Source organism: Falco rusticolus, chromosome 6, assembly GCF_015220075.1.
Source record: "Falco rusticolus isolate bFalRus1 chromosome 6, bFalRus1.pri, whole genome shotgun sequence".
In the NCBI taxonomy this organism is placed as follows: Eukaryota; Metazoa; Chordata; class Aves; order Falconiformes; family Falconidae; genus Falco; species Falco rusticolus.
Window position 1 is genome coordinate 23,266,274 of NC_051192.1, and position 12,562 is coordinate 23,278,835.

Genomic DNA, 12,562 nt, shown 5'->3' on the forward strand with positions numbered 1-12,562 from the left:
CCATTCCCTGACAAACATGGTACTCAGTATGCATTTTACTGCATTTTATATAAATGCACTGAAATCACAGAATTTGTTAAAAAATCATAAAAGAATACATTTTGATCAAGTATCTTCCTTTTCTCTCCCCCACAGGCATTCTGGTTAGTAAAAAGAACTATTTGCTAGTATAATTCACATCTGCTGTGTAGTTACAGCTATGACCAACAGAACATGATGTTATGATTTAAAAATATATGTTGTTTTATGTTTGAATTACTAATCACACCTGGAAATGAGCTAACAATAGGTTTACAGCATATCCTTTACCCATGCACACGAACACTCCTCCTTTAAACCTGAATTATTACAGGATGCTTTTCCTTACCTTCTGCATCAGCAATGGAAACGGGTGTCTCATTCCATACAGAAAAGCAGTCTACAGTTTAGCTTCTGTTGCCTCAGTGACAACTCTATTTGAAACAACAGGGACAGAGGTAGACTTTGCAAGTTGTTTATCATGTAAACTTATTTGCTATTAATTTAACCTGTGCATCAGGAATTTTAGAATTCCCAGTTACATATTTTTAGGTAATAAAACGTATTGCTTCCAGCAGACTAACACAGGTATTTATCGCTAATTGCAGTGTTATGGCTGTAGTAACCTTAGCATGTGTGATGCTTTGCAGGCATAAAGATGACTTGGTTCTTGTTCCCAGACAGCAGACAAGAGGTCTCAAGGTTAGGATACACAACTGGTACGCAGAGTTCTGCTCCTGCAAGGCTTCCCTTGTTTTTAAGACAAACACTTTTCAGGAGATGCAGTCTCTCCAGGCATTGAATGTTGCTTGACTTGATAATAATACACAAGAAATTATTCTGCTGGAGGGAAGAAGGAAGGAAACGATCATTTTTACTTCAGTCTCTCTGGGTTTTCTGGTTGTTGCTAAGCTGTATGAGCTCTGTTCCACCACCTTGGTTATCCTTTTTAAAGGAGTTTGAAAACGGGCAGAAGTTTGGGAAGATTACATCAGGACAAGGACATGGGTCCCTGTATCTCCTTATAAGTAATTCCTATTTCCTCTCTTATTCTCCCAGTAGCCAAGAGGCAACCTCAGAGATGTGGCCATTATCCTTGAGACACTGAGCCAATCATGCACTTGCTCCCTATGCGCAAAAAGATTTTGTTTGCAACCCAAGGAGGAAGAGAGGGATTTTTGCGTATTTTTAGTCCTAGCCACTAAAATTCATGTATCAGCACCCTTCTTTTGACTGCCATGTTTTATCTACAGGAATAATTTTCTCTGGAATGGGAATTCAAAACTTCACTTCTTATGCAGGGCTTGAAACTGCTGCTGGGAGCAAGGAAGCCTTTACCCACTGATGTGTGAGCCTCTCACCATCGTGTTACTTAAACGTCTTGATAATCAACCACTTGGAACAGCTTTTGTGAAACATTTAAAAATATATAGAATTGCTTTATTTACAAAGTCTGGCAGTGTTTTAATCCAAAAGGAAGATAAGCATTTTAGATACATGATCCTCACACACAGCCAGCTTCCTGTAACAGCACTTGTTAATACTTTGTCTCCATCATTACAACATTTCCATGCATTTGGAAGTTGACCCTGTTTCAGCAGGAGGCTGGATTGCTGAATTCCAATTGTACCCCACTAGACTTGCAACTGATCCTACCTATAATTTTGGTTTATCAAACCAGTGGTTTTGAAACCGTCCCAACTAACACTTGTGCATGAATTGCAACAGCTGTCAAGAGGACTTCCTATTTTCTACCTATGAAGAAGTATTGATGTGATATTAAACACTGGATTGAAATTCATAGAAGCCAGAATGCTGACAACAGTCAAACTTCCAGTCATTTCACTGCATGTTTTGATACTGCACAGGTTTTTGAGGAGGGATTAAGTTGTTTATATAACTCAGTTGCAGGCTGATTCAAGGATGCTCTGTCAGGATAAATTTTAGAAATAAGTGGAATGACACAAACCAGCAAAACCCAGACTCTGACACCTCTGAGTGCTTGAGAGTATGTAGCAGAGTTTTATGTCAATGGAATAGTACCTATTTTCTGATAGGTTTAATTAAAGTATACTATTTGTTGTGTAACAAATTTCAAGAACCGTCAAAGCACAGAAGTACAGCTATCACCTACACGTGTACACATACCACAGACAGGACTGCTGAAAATGCCTCTTATAAAGGATTCCCAATGCCTCCCATTATAGGCCTGTGTTGTACTGTACTTGCAGCCACCCAGTTTTGAGGTTGGAGCTGAATTTCCTACATCAAGTGTAATTTGTACTCCATGTACTGCTGTGTGGAAAGGTTATTCCAGAACAGCTCTATTACTCCATAGACAAGACTAAGGAAAAGTACAGACTTCAGTGTAACGTGGTTATCTAAAGAAGAAAAAGTTAAGGTTGGAAAGGCAACATTAAATAAAATTAAAACTGATGTCATTATTACAATTGTAGAGTCAGTGAGGCTGGGAAATGCCAGAATTAGAGGCAAGTACCTACCAAAAGATGCAGAAGAGCGTGTGTACTGTCTCACACAAGACTCTCACAGCAATGATGGTAGTAACTAACAACATAGCTTTGGAAACAGAGTCTCAGAACCTCCCACTGAAAAACATGAAGATACAGGCTCCTAAGAAACTTACAGAAACGAAGCTAGGTATATTCTGCACTGAATAAGTCTCTAGAAATTTCAAGCTAGTCAGCCACTTAAAACTAAATTTACGATGGCAAAAGTCAAAGTAGAAATAAAGCAACCACCCACGTCCAGAAAACAAAAATACAACCCATACCAAGTTTTTATTTGTTTTATTTTATGTAGAAGTACAATAAAATGTGACATTTCCATCTAGAAGCCACTGACGTGTGGCGGTAAATTCAAACACAGAGGTGGTTTTAGCTTTCAGATTTCTCCCAAATACAGCTTCTTCCCCTTGCACTGAGCTTTGTACAAGCTCTGATAATGCCTGAGGACACATCTGTTTAAGGCAGCCGCTGGAGCTCAAGCTTATCAGCAGATGGTGCTTCAAAGACATCGTCTTCAACACTTTCCTCTATTGGCTTCATTTTTGCCGAAGTCCTCAGGTAGGGAGACGTTCGGCCTGGGCCTGCCACAGTTACAAAGAAATTAGCAATTAATTTAACAAGACATACACCTAATTGTGACAAAGCATATGCAATCTGATGTTCCCTTGTGAGCAGTATCTTATAAGTGAAGGTCCCTGTTATGTGGCCACAGGTGTCAGGAAATTCTGGAGGTGGGACAGGCACGCTGCTACGAACCAGCAACGCCTCCAAGGTCCAGCCGCTGTGGCCAGCCACAGTGTTCTCCCGAAATTCAGTGCAAATCCTGACTGCATGAGGTGCCTAACGCCGTATCCCTAGCGATCATTTCCTCACTGTTACACTCACCCACTAATTCTTCTCCACGAACGATGACATGAAAGGCTGCCCTCAGTACAAAAGATATGGACAACTGCACACCTGCCTGGGCTGTGAAAAAATCTCTCAGCCTCCTGGCTGAACCTCAGGTCTGATCACAGCCCTAACTGCCTTAAAAGCATGATAATGTGGAACTTGTAGAAAATACATAAATAACCACAGAGGTAACAAGATTAAGATGTGAAGGTCACATAACTTTTGACTGACAATGATTTCATTGCTCCAAGACAACCTTTCAGAAAAGCAGTGACTCACAGAGCTTGCAGAGTGGAGTGCACGCCGCAGCTATTACTGGTAAGCCATTAAATGGAGTTTTTGTGCAAGTTACCACTGCAAACTACCTATGTCGTATTTAAATTTTCAGCATGAGGGCTAAACCAGAGAACATCTTTGACATCAGCCAAACAGGTTTATTTTCCATTGTTTACCCTGAAATTGCATCTGCACTTGGACATTTTTTTCCCCTCAGTACCCTCTTCTAGAATTAAACTACCACCATGGTACAAAGTTGTAAACAGCTAGTGTATGATGACCAAAAAGATTAGGGAATTCTTTGAAATACTATTTAAGAAGAAAAGAGCAAGAGGTAAAGGTTCTGTCTGACACAGCATCCCTATACAAGCTAATTCAAATTTTCTTGAAAATAATACTGATAGTCATAACATACTCTTATTGCAGGGCTATTCTTATTACTTTAAAAAAAGCTTATCAAATATATAGCAAAGTGTTCTGCTAAGGAAGCCGATTTATGAAGGACTCCTTTGCACTGCACGTGTTATACACAGAACAAAATACAGCTACAGGCAAGACCAGCAGGTTATCGTATTACTGCATTGGCAGATCACATTCACACAAACACTGTTTGAAATTAGCTTTTTAGAACTTTTTATATTACAGATGTATTAGTATTTTCTTCTGACATTCAAAAACGACTTTAAATGCCATGATAAAGGGTTGCTCAAACACATTTTTAAATACCGGAATTATTAAGAACTTCTCACACAGATGGGTTTCTATGGCCTAAGCCAGTGATGACTAGACCATTTAATTGTTTCAATCCAAGGTTTGTAGGTACACTTGGATACAAGACTGACTTTGCTGGTAGACGCTAACACATTCACTCAAAGGTGGAAGGATGCCTGAAAATGCTGAATTACAGTTTCGTCTTTTCTTTTTTTTTAGATTTTTGTATTAGTATAATTTATTGCCATTTTTAGACTGGTTTTCTTCTATTTAAAAGTGCCCAATTCTCTCCAGAAATCAAAATTAAGAAGCTGTAAGTCTCTTCAACCAGACTCAATATAAGGTCTAATGCTGCCAGGCTGCTTGGTTGAAGGACATGCCCTTACTTCTCCAAATACAAACCCCTTGTCTACTGATGCTTCTATCCAGTGTTGGACAGATGTTCAAGAGACTGACTCAGACCTCAAACCCAGGCCTTCTGTACACTACTCCACTGCCCTCTCTTGAGGGCCTCACCCACATACCTATTAAAACAGTATTTCCCATGAAACCCTGTCCCACTTTTAACCCCAAGCTGGGTATAACATAGCACACATAATGAGAGAATGCTGACAAAAGCATTACCAAAACAAAACCTTTCCACACTCCTGCTTAGCTTAGAAGTTTGCAAATAGATTCAAGGACCAGCAAATTTGAGTGATCTAAACCAAGTAACATAGAAAAAAGAGACAGTCATTCATATGCATATTAGTGATACAATCAAAGCAATAGAATTACTGAATAGAAACTAATACTGAAGTGTTTTTAAAGGACTAAAAGTCAGGTAAAGCTACCTTTGTGATGAGGTTGAACTATTTCTGCTTAACACATTTTGGAAAAAGATACACATCAGTTTCATTTACTAATAAATTACATACAGATGGATCATGGATGTCAAGCACAAGTATCACATGATAAACAAATCTCACTTTAATACCTTTTTGAGGATGCTTGCTGAGTTAATGTGATGTTATCAACAGAAAACATCATGCTGCAAACGACTCACTCCATAAGCATTATAGAACTCTTGTTGGTTATTTCCTTAATATAAAAGCAAACAGTTAGTTGGTTTTTTTAGTTTATTAAATTAAAAACACAGTTTTGTTAGTAATTGTAATTTCAGACCTACTAATTAGGATTTTTCACCCTTTCACTACTAAAAACTTTGAAAAAAGCTTTATATCTATTTATTGAGAAAATGAATGAAAGCTTATTGTTTGTAGCACAGACAAAAGCATAATTTAAAGTTTGATTACATAAGAATATAAATGCTCACTTTTTCAATAATATGGTAACTAGGAGAGTAAAACTTATTTGTATTGTAGTAGTCAAATATCGTATTTGTTATGGGAAGCTTTTGTCCACACAACAACTGATCACCTAGCAATGACAAGACAGTATTCCGGTAGAGTTCCTGTACAGATAACTTTCTCTTATTCATTCCTTCTTTAATTAAAAGAAAAAAAAAGTTTGTAATTTCCATATGTTCCTCACTAAATCTTCTGGGATTTTTTTCAATTTTGTTTGTTTTTAAATAAACAAATGTATGATCCAGGGGAACAGCACGAGGACAGTAAGCCTTAGCAAGTACCTCATACTGAATCTTAAAGACCAGACCAATAAAAGAAGATTGACTGCTGCATTGAGAGCACCCAGGAGAAGGTTTTTGAAATACAACAGTGGTAAGGTAAATGGCAGCTTTTCTGTTCAGATTTCCCTGTGACCCAAGAAAAAACACGCATACATGGCCACAATCCATGTTGAATACAGATCCTTAAGCAGAGCTCACCTTGGTAGCAAACCCATTAATGGCAATGACAGTACCCAGGAATAACTAACAAGCTATCTTGGCAAAAAGAAAGACTAAAGCATTACAATTTAGTGAGATACATAACCTTCCATCAAGAATTTTACCAACCTTTTACAGAAGTAAAAAATTTTGCATTAATCAAAATCAAAAAAGTAGTAAGTGAAAATATTTCCCAAGATGTATGACACTGCTGTATGGGTGACCCCTCTGCCTCCCCGACAGTAAGGTAAATATCGGACTTGGGAGGCTGCTGCCACACCTATCATTGCCAGTGGGGTGGTGGCAGTATCAACTACACCAACTGCTGTTGGACTGAGCAATTTCAAAACATAAAAGACATTTAAATCACTCTTTTGGGGAAAGTACACCCCATACACCAGAAAACATGGTACACAAACCAAGGAAAAGTACAATAGAGAAAAGTGTATTTATCAAGTATGTGCTAAACATGGATGCATCTTAGGGATTAATGTAATTACAGCTGAACATGTCATGCATTTAGATTACTTTGTCCCAGAGCTGAAATACTGGTGTGTCTCGCTGCTAAGCCTGGAAGAGAATTTTAATTCTAACTAATTCCACAAACACAGTTCTACAACTTCTTTTGGGCTTCTGAGTGTGCAGATTTGTCCAAGGGCTCTCTGTGTAAAGGAGTGGCTTCCATTTCATGGAGCTTTGTCGTGGAACAGGTGAAAAGCCAGTCGAGAGCTTATAGGTAAAGATCAGAGAACAGACCAACGCAGGAGACTTTGTGGCAGGTATCTGCTACAGGCTGCCTGATCAAGAAGAACCAAGTAGATGGAAGCCTTCTTTAGACAACTGGACGAAGCCTCACGACTGCAGGCCTTGGTACTTGCAGGGAACTTTAACCACCCCAGTATTCAGTGGAAAAGCAACAGGGCTGGGAGCAAGCAGTCCAGGAGATTTCTGGAGAGAAGCGTAGCAGACAATTCCTTCACACAAGCGATCGATGAGCCAACTAGGGAAGGTGCTCTGCTGGACCTGTCACTGATGAACAAGGAAGAACTCATCAGGGAGCTGAAGGCTGACAGTAACCTTGGCTGCAGTGTCCAGGAGCTGGCGGAGTTTAAGATACTGAGAAGTGTGCAAGACAAAGAGCGTTACAACACTGGATCTGAGGACAAGGGACGGTGGCTTGCTCAGGGTTCTACTTGGCAAGAACCCATGAGACATGGCCTGCAAGGGCAAAGGGACCCAAGGACAGACGGTTGATCTTCAAGGACACCTTCCTCAAAACACAAGGACAGTCCATTCCAGTGTACAGAAAGTTGAGCAAGCGTGGTAGAAGGTTGGCATAGATGAAGGCTGGCACAGATGAATGGGACAGTCCTTACAGAGCTCAAACACACACAGTGAAAGACGGGATGGACTGCTTGTGAGGGGATACAGAAACATGGCCCAAGCATGCAGCAAAGGAGTTAGAAAAGGCAAAGCTCAGCTGGACCTTGACCTAGTGAAGGGCAACAAGAAGGGCTTCTACAAATACATCAGCAAAAAAAGGAAGACCAGGGAAACTGAGGCTGTGGCTCAGAGGGAAACAGGACCTAGGGACATGGAAAAGGCTGAGATACTCAATACCTTTCTTGCTTCAGTTTTTACTTTACAGGTTTCTCTTGAGGCCTTTCACATTTCTGCATCTAGTGGTACAGACTGGGACAGTGATACCTGACTCAGAAGAAAGCTGGACTGACTTAGGGACCACTTAACAGGGCCAATACAAGACTGTGGAACCACATGGGCCACATCTAAGGGTGCTGAGGGTTGGCTGATGCAATTGCAAGACCCCTCTCTATTATCTTGGAAAGGTCACGGCAGTCAGGGGAGAGAAAACAAGGCCAGTTAATGACCATTTTCAGGAAGGACAACGAGGAGGATCCAGGGACCTACTGGCCTATCAGCCTAGCTTCAGCCCTCAGGAAGATTATGGAGCCTGTCTTCCTGGAAGCCATGTGCAAGCACATGAAGGACAGGAAGATGACTGGAAACAGCTAGCATGGACGTACCATGGGAAAATTGTGCCTGACCACACTGACTGCCTTCTGTGGTGAGACGATGGGCTCTGTGAATGAATGGAGTACCATGAATGTTGTTTAGCTGGACTGTAGCATGGCCCTCCACACCTGCCATAGAATCCTTCTAGCCAAATGGGTGAGAAATGGACTGGATGCATGGACTGCAGCTTGCATGAAAAATCCACTGGGCTGCTACGTTCACAGGATAGTGAACAGCAGCACAAAACCCAACTGGCAGCTGGTTACCAGCAGCATCCCTCAAGAGCCAATACCAGTAATGTTCAGTTAATGACCTGGATAACGGGATGGAGTGCACTCCCACCAAGTTCATAGACAACAGCCAAATCATGAGTGAAACTGTTGACAGTCCAGAGGGTAGAGGGGCTATAGTCAGAACGGGCCTTCTGAGGCTGGAGAAAAGAACCAACAGAAACCACATGATGTTCAACAAAGGCAAATTCCCGCACCTGGGACACAACAAACCTACACAGCAGTACAGCCTGGGCATCAGCTGGTTGGAAAGCAGCTTTGCAGAAACAGACCTGGGGGTCCTGGTGGACACAAAATAGAATACGAGTCAGCAGAGTGCCCCTGCAGTGAAGAAGGCCATCCATCTATTGGGCCATATTAGCAGCTATTACTGGGCCATATTAGCAACAGCCTAGCCAGCAGGTCAATGAAAGAGATTAATCTCCTCTATTTGGCACTTGTGAGACAGGATCTTGAGTTCTGAGTCCAATTTTGGGCTTCCCCATACAAGACAGACATGGACATGCTGGAGCGAGTGCAGTGGAGAGCAACCAAGATGGTCAGCGGCAGGGGGACGTGACAAAGAGGCTGCACGAACCGCGTGTGTTCAGCCTTTTGAACAGAAGGCTCGCAGGGAATCCTACTGTTGTCTCTAGCTACCTAATGGAAGGGTATAAAGACTTCTTGGAGGCATGCACTAAAGAACAAAGGACAACAATCATGAGTTGCAATAAGAGAAATCTTTTTCACCGTGAGGGTGGTAAGGTCCTGGAACAGGTTGCCCAGAGAGGCTGTGAAATCAAAGTTTGACTGGACAGGACCCTGAACAACCTGCTCTAGCTGACCCTACTTTGAGCATGGAGTTGGACTAGATGATCTCCAGAGTTTCTTTCCAACCTCAACTCTTCTGTGGTTCTAAATGTCCTTTCAGGGAACACAGGATAGATAAAGAAAATATCAGAATTTTCAAACTGCATCACAGGTGTCACCCTCAGTGCTCTAGTAGGGGGAAACACTGGCAGGGCTTTTGCTTCCATCAGTCTGGGCATGCAGACTATACCAATGTTAAAAAGTAAAAACAGACAGGCCCTCCAAGTCTGAAGGAATTCCTGGATGAGAACTGTGAGGAACACAATGGAAAACGGGTAATTAAATGGGAAAGAGCAAACGCTTTAAAACACTTTCTCTTCTTCGCAGAGAGTTTAACCATAATAAATAACTGGCAGTGATTCTTTCCCTTCATATATTTGAATTCTAATTACTAAAGAATAATAATTCCCAAATCAAAATAAACAATCCTATATGATCCTTTTATATTCCATTAAACTAACAGCTTATACCAAATGAGAAAATTGAGCATCTTTTGGGGTCTTTTTGTTCAGAAGCTGCTTTCAGAGTTCAGGCTGTTGAAGTTTAGGTTCAGGGGAATTAAAAATAAACAACAGCAAAAGCCTAGAAAGAACTGTTTAGAAGGTTTCTATAAAGGAATAAATTCCAAGAGTGGAAGCAAAAAGGTCAGACATAGTTCCTTCCCTCACTTCATCTGTTCTCTACTACTCCTGTCATACAAAGCACAGGAGAGGAAAGCCTAACAGAATAGTTGGAGATTTTCCAGATGGCATCAATATATTGATTGCACACCACAGTTCTCCAGACCTTGCCAATAAAAACTATCTCAAGAGGAAACGCAGAGCACCAAGTTACTGAAGGGAAATGTTTTGTTTGGTTTTTAATTTCTACAAGCATCAGTCACAGACCAAAGGAGATACTACTGTGACACGCATTGTACATTCACAGTTTTGTCCCACTGCTATAAACATTCCATATTATGTCTACACATTGGAATTATGCCAAAAATCAGCATAATACATGCTGGGGTTTTGCCAGTATCTACATGAGGTAGCTTCAGTTAGCTTACAAAGCCTGACGCACTTTATGAAATCTCTACTTAGGTCCCTCCACCTAGGTGACGTACAGCAGCATCCAAAAAGCTACAGACTGCTCCCACTGAAGGCAGCAAGTGTTCTGCAATCATCTCTGAAGATCAACCAAGCTGTGTTCAAAACTGGCATGAACTATTCTGAGCACTCACGAAGAGAGGATGCAGAGGAAGTCCCACGAAGAAACATCTGCAAGCCATCCTCACTGTCACTGGTACTGGCTATGCTGTTTCTCATCTGCATCACAGAGAGCTGTGAGCAAAGACTGGGCTGTCGATCAATCTTTTTTGAAGTCTAAAAAAAAAAGAAAAGTAATTATTATTTTTAAAAAGGTACCAAGTAAATTAAAACGGAAAATAACTACTTTCTCTGTAGTAGATGCTCTGGTCTCAGCTATGACGATTCATGAATCAAGAAACCAGTTAGAGCAGAAGATTCTATGCAGTGTAGATTGGTTTAAATGAAAACAGAAGATGCCAGTAATATATTGAAATTAAAACATTAATAAGCATGAAACCTCCAATTAGTTATTCAATTTTAATTCTGTTTTGCACTGGACTTTTCATATGTTTTCCTTCAGAAAGTCTGACTCTTCTTATTTGGTAATTCATTTAGCTATGATGCTTTGCAATTAAATACAACCTTTATGTTTAGCAAGGAGGACTAGGCTTATCATAACAGCACACTATATGTAGTTTAGAAATTTGTATCTTAACAGAAATGTGTTCACTTTTCTGGCTTTTCATTTCATCATGTTAGAAAACTCTGAATGTCACTCCTTCCTAGTAGATTATCATTTGGGGCTTGATTTTACTGAAGACAGATTAATTGCATCACATGAACATTATCCTCTGCCTGTCAAACGGTCTGAGAAGCTTCCATTTGCTTTGTGTAGTCCTCCTGAGAAGTCTTTGTACTATAATATTTATATGAAACCATACATTGTACCTTGTTAAGTATTACTGCATGTGAGAATGCTATTTTAGGTGTATGTGAAAGGTAGTAATCGTTGACAAAAGCACAATGGATAACTTCACTTTAATGAATTTTAAATGTCAGGAATTAGCATCTTATTTCATGCGCAGAGGAATGACTGTTTTCAATAGTTAAAATCTCCTTAGGTAGGAGAAAATCACAAGGTTCCTTGTGAATAAATGGATACTTTTCTGTCTTCCAGCATACAATGAATTGATATCCTTGCCTTTGTACTGCCATCTTGATTATGAATAATCTATACTGAATTTTAGTTGTTCTCTTCTGTGATCTCTGTATACAAAAGTCAACCACAAATTTTTCTGTTGAGATTGCCACCAGTTAAAAAGCATTACAGACACCAGTAATATGTATATTTGACGACTGAGAAGCGACATGTGCATAGAATGCTTGCAATGGGGAGATGAGGAGAATTTACTTGGCAAGTTCTTGTTCTATGTTCTGTAGGAAGGGCTTGTGCAACAGGATTTCCATTTGAAGAAGAATAGAAAGGTACTACAAATTTCCCAAATGCTCATTCTTCATTTTTATAACATACATTTTCAAATCTTACTGTGATAAAAGTTACAATAATCTAAAATTCATGTGACTATTGTCACTAAAAACAAAGACTTAGTACAAACTGAAGTTAAAGAGCGCAGATGTCAAGTCAAAGGAGGGATGAAGTTTGGTGTGGTTTCTTTTTTTGATACTTAGATATGATAAGGACCTTTCAGAAAAAACAACCAATTAAAACATTACAATGAGTACTTCATTAGACTTCCATTTCAAGAAACATTTATACTAGTGCTAGAGCTCTATAGTGCCAGAAGTCAGCAGCACAAGTGTGTTGCAGATGACTTTGTATACCAGGCATGACATTCCAATGCTGTCATCCACATGTAAAAAACAGAAAATGAGGGAAGAGGAAAATAAAATGTAGAATAGAAAAGGGAAAAAGAGAGGGGAAAAGAGGGAAAAAGGAAAATGGGGCAGGAGGAAGAGAAAAGATGACAGAGGAAAAAAAAAAAAATGAAAAAAAGAAAAAAGGCAAAGTGAGGAGTGGGGAAAACACCAGTCTGCCAGGAGAAGAGGTCT

The 12,562-nt window shown here is 40.0% G+C and overlaps 1 protein-coding gene across 4 annotated transcripts in view; it reads right to left on the reverse strand.

Annotated features, from left to right (window-relative positions):
• Positions 1–2,797: 2,797 nt before the first annotated feature.
• BVES (blood vessel epicardial substance) overlaps positions 2,798–12,562 on the reverse strand; it is a 57,181-nt gene continuing 47,416 nt past the window's right edge. For 2 of the 4 annotated variants that reach the window (XM_037392593.1, XM_037392592.1), the window contains exons 7-8: positions 10,645–10,786; positions 2,798–3,124 (exon numbers count right to left, since the gene is read on the reverse strand). In XM_037392593.1, the coding sequence (XP_037248490.1) occupies positions 3,000–3,124; positions 10,645–10,786 (267 nt within the window). In that variant the 3' untranslated portion in view covers positions 2,798–2,999. Of the gene's footprint in view, positions 3,125–5,397; positions 5,502–5,525; positions 7,279–10,644; positions 10,787–12,562 lie in introns of those variants that run through there. The other 2 variants (XM_037392594.1, XM_037392595.1) reach the window with 2 other exon arrangements.